The sequence below is a fragment of the Tupaia chinensis genome, unplaced genomic scaffold (genome assembly GCF_000334495.1).
Source record: "Tupaia chinensis unplaced genomic scaffold, TupChi_1.0 Scaffold000609_1, whole genome shotgun sequence".
Classification (NCBI taxonomy): Eukaryota; Metazoa; Chordata; class Mammalia; order Scandentia; family Tupaiidae; genus Tupaia; species Tupaia belangeri.
The window spans coordinates 1,242,368-1,245,214 of record NW_006160128.1 but is presented as its reverse complement, the minus strand read 5'-3'; the positions used below and the strand labels follow the sequence as shown (position 1 = coordinate 1,245,214).

At 54.7% G+C, this 2,847-nt stretch overlaps 1 protein-coding gene across 4 annotated transcripts in view; it reads right to left on the bottom strand.

The window, feature by feature from the left end:
• ACTN1 (actinin alpha 1) overlaps positions 1 to 2,847 on the bottom strand; it is a 105,571-nt gene that overhangs the window by 9,063 nt on the left and 93,661 nt on the right. For all 4 annotated transcript variants that reach the window (XM_006158760.3, XM_006158761.3, XM_006158762.3 and 1 more), the window contains exons 12-15: positions 2,440 to 2,590; positions 1,836 to 1,944; positions 1,225 to 1,365; positions 30 to 170 (exon numbers count right to left, since the gene is read on the bottom strand). In XM_006158760.3, the coding sequence (XP_006158822.1) occupies positions 30 to 170; positions 1,225 to 1,365; positions 1,836 to 1,944; positions 2,440 to 2,590 (542 nt within the window). The remainder of the gene's footprint in view (positions 1 to 29; positions 171 to 1,224; positions 1,366 to 1,835; positions 1,945 to 2,439; positions 2,591 to 2,847) is intronic.

Below are 2,847 nucleotides of genomic sequence, written 5' to 3'. Positions count from 1 at the left end.
TCGTTGTGTTGCTGGGGTCTGATGGTCATGTAGGTGTTGGTGCCTGCCATGTTGACGTGGTAGGTCTGGACAATCTTGGACACTTCATTGTGGATGCCCAGGATGGCCAGGCGCTCCTTGTCAGCATCGGGGAGGGTGGCCTTGAACTGCTCATGGGCTGTGGTCAGTCCCTGGGCAGAGATGAGGACACAGGAGAAGCACAGTCACAGAGTGGTTGGGGCCTCCCCTGGGTGAGATGACCCAACAGAGCCCTAGAGATCCCAGGGAGAGGCAGGTGGAAGGGCCATGGGAGGCCGAGTCCCACACCGAGTCCCATGACTGGGGAAACTAGGATGGCAAAGGTGGCAGTAGGACAGGGAAGGCAGAGCTATCAATGTAACAGCTCCTTCTTCAGGGCTGGTGAAATTGGCAGCACCCACTCTGGGGCATGCACCTTCCCATGGTCAGACCAGGGACAAGGGTGGTCAGGGGTCTGCTCCCAAGGGAAGACAGCTTCCCCCACACTGGCTTCCTTAGCTCTTTTTAAGAGCTCTTAAATCTCATACTCGGCTGCTGTACAGAAGACTGAGGAAGCTGTTAATCGATGTGATATGATCTCCAAGGTAAATGTTCTATTAAAAAAAATCAAGGTTCAGGGACACCAGGTGGCATGGTGGTGAAGGGTGCTAGACTCCCACATGGCCAACTATGGTTCGAGTCCCAGACCTGGCAGCAGGCTTTCTCACTTTCTCTCTCTCTCACTTTCTCTCTCTCTCTTTCTCTCTCTCTCTTTCTCTGTTGCTTTCTCCCTCTCTGGTTAAATTAAAATAAATAAAGTTAATAAAATAATAAATTTTTAAAAAATCAAGGTTCAAGAAACAGTCTATAATAAAGGCTGTTTTTTTACATGTTGAAACAAGGTGCAGAAAAGAATGTAAATAAATGTATTTGCTTGTACATGCAGAGACTGGGGAGGTCATATTCTTACCTCAGGCAGGCCTGGGGGCTGGGAGATAAGGGGCAGAAGGGAAACCTTAATGTGCACCCTTTTTACTCTTAGGACTGTATCCCATGTGCCTGTGTTACCCAGTCAAAATAAAATGCAAAGGTTTCAATCTATAAAACCCTCGGAATATCCAGCCTCCGTCCTTTATTCTCTTAGGCAATCCCACGAGAGTGTGACCCCTGGAGTGAGGGTTGTGGGAGGCTGGGGAAGCCGGCCTGGGGCAGAGGGTGTGCACACACCTGGATCTCCTCGATGGTGTGCACAATGAAGGTGTCCTGCAGGTCCTCCATGGCCCCCTCCATCCAGTTGTTGAAGGGTGCGGCCCGCTTGGCATATTCCAAGTATAGCTGGTCAATGGTCTCCAGCAGCTTCTCTGTCCGCTGGAAGTGCCAAATGGGGGTGCTTAGCAAGTGATACCCAGAACTAACCCCCAACCCTGTCAAGATCCTCCTGGAGAACCACCCCGCCCCCAAGGTTCCAAGCCCAGAAGCACTGGACTGAAGCAGGCAGAAGGAACAGGGTCTCCCTGGGCCCTTGTTCTTCATGCCTGTATCAGAATTGTCTGACCTGCCCCTAAAGGTCTGCTTGGTAGGACTGGAAAGTTTTCACACACTGGGGTTGAGCGGACACATTCCCCAAACCAGGAGGATGGCATATGCTTAGGGGAGAGAAGGCCATCTCCATCAGAGCAAAGTTCAAATCCTAGGCCACAGTGAATCTTCCAGTCAGGCCAGAGGTGTGGGAGATGTCTGGGGAGCCCGTGGACTCTTAGCCCAAAGCAGAGACCCAAAGCAGCAGAAGGGGCACGGGGTGTTGGATGCAGGCCTGGATCCCCCTCAGTGACCCTCACCTCCAGAGCTTCCCTCCGTTTCTGAGTTAGGGCCCCCAGATTATCCCACTGGTCACAGATCTTTTGGCAACGGGCGTTGACACTGGGTGAGTCGTAGTAGTCCAGCTCACTGGGGAGGGAAGACGTAAGTGGTCGGGTGACCCCGGGGAGGGGTCCACCAGAAGTGCTGGAAGGACTAGTGGTGTGTCCTTTATTAGGGTCCCTTCCGACCCCACCTCCTTGGCTTCCAAAGGCTTAGCAGGGTGGAGACCAAAGCCAGAGCTCTTCCCCAGCGGCCCCCAGCCTAGCAAGGCAGGAGATGATGCCAGCCTTGATCCCAGTGTGCAACAGCTGCGAGTGGCCAAGGCCCAGCGAGAAAGCTGAGGGCTCAGGACCAAGGCTTGGTCACTGCACTAGTAAAGGCCTTAGCAGGAAGGGAGCGGTCAGGTTCACAGCCTGGCAGGAGGGATGTTCTTGGTCTTCCGGATCAACTCCCTTCCAGCCCAGGCACCCGTGAGCACCCATCCTCCTCACTTTCCACACCATGCCCCCACCCCAAAGGAGCTGAGAAGGCCAAGCCCCTCACTGGGATACCAAAGAGTGGGGTGACTGGGGACAGGCCTACTTGAGCTCCTGTGCAATGGCAGCGATCTGCTCCACGCGGTCCTGGTGGGCAGCCAGGTCACTCTCAAAGGCCTCGTGCTTCTTGAGAAGGGCCTTGATCTCCGAGAGGGTGGCCGTCTCGTAGTCCTTCTGCCGCAGCATGGCCTCTTTGCCTGGGTTCAGAGAGGGGTTGCTCAGCTGAGCAGGAGCTAGGAGGGGCACCTTCTTGGTCCTGGTACCCACCCTGGGGGCCCCAGAGCTCCTCTGCTGGGGAGACTTCCAAGGAGGGGTCCACCATACAATCGTCTGCTGTGTGAGGATGCAGCTGTGTGACCAGAACACTCAGCTCTGGGGAACGACCAGGAAAATCCCTACTCTCAGTGGAGAGTTTCCAGGGCCGCTAACAGGGCTTACACCGCAGGCTCTGCAG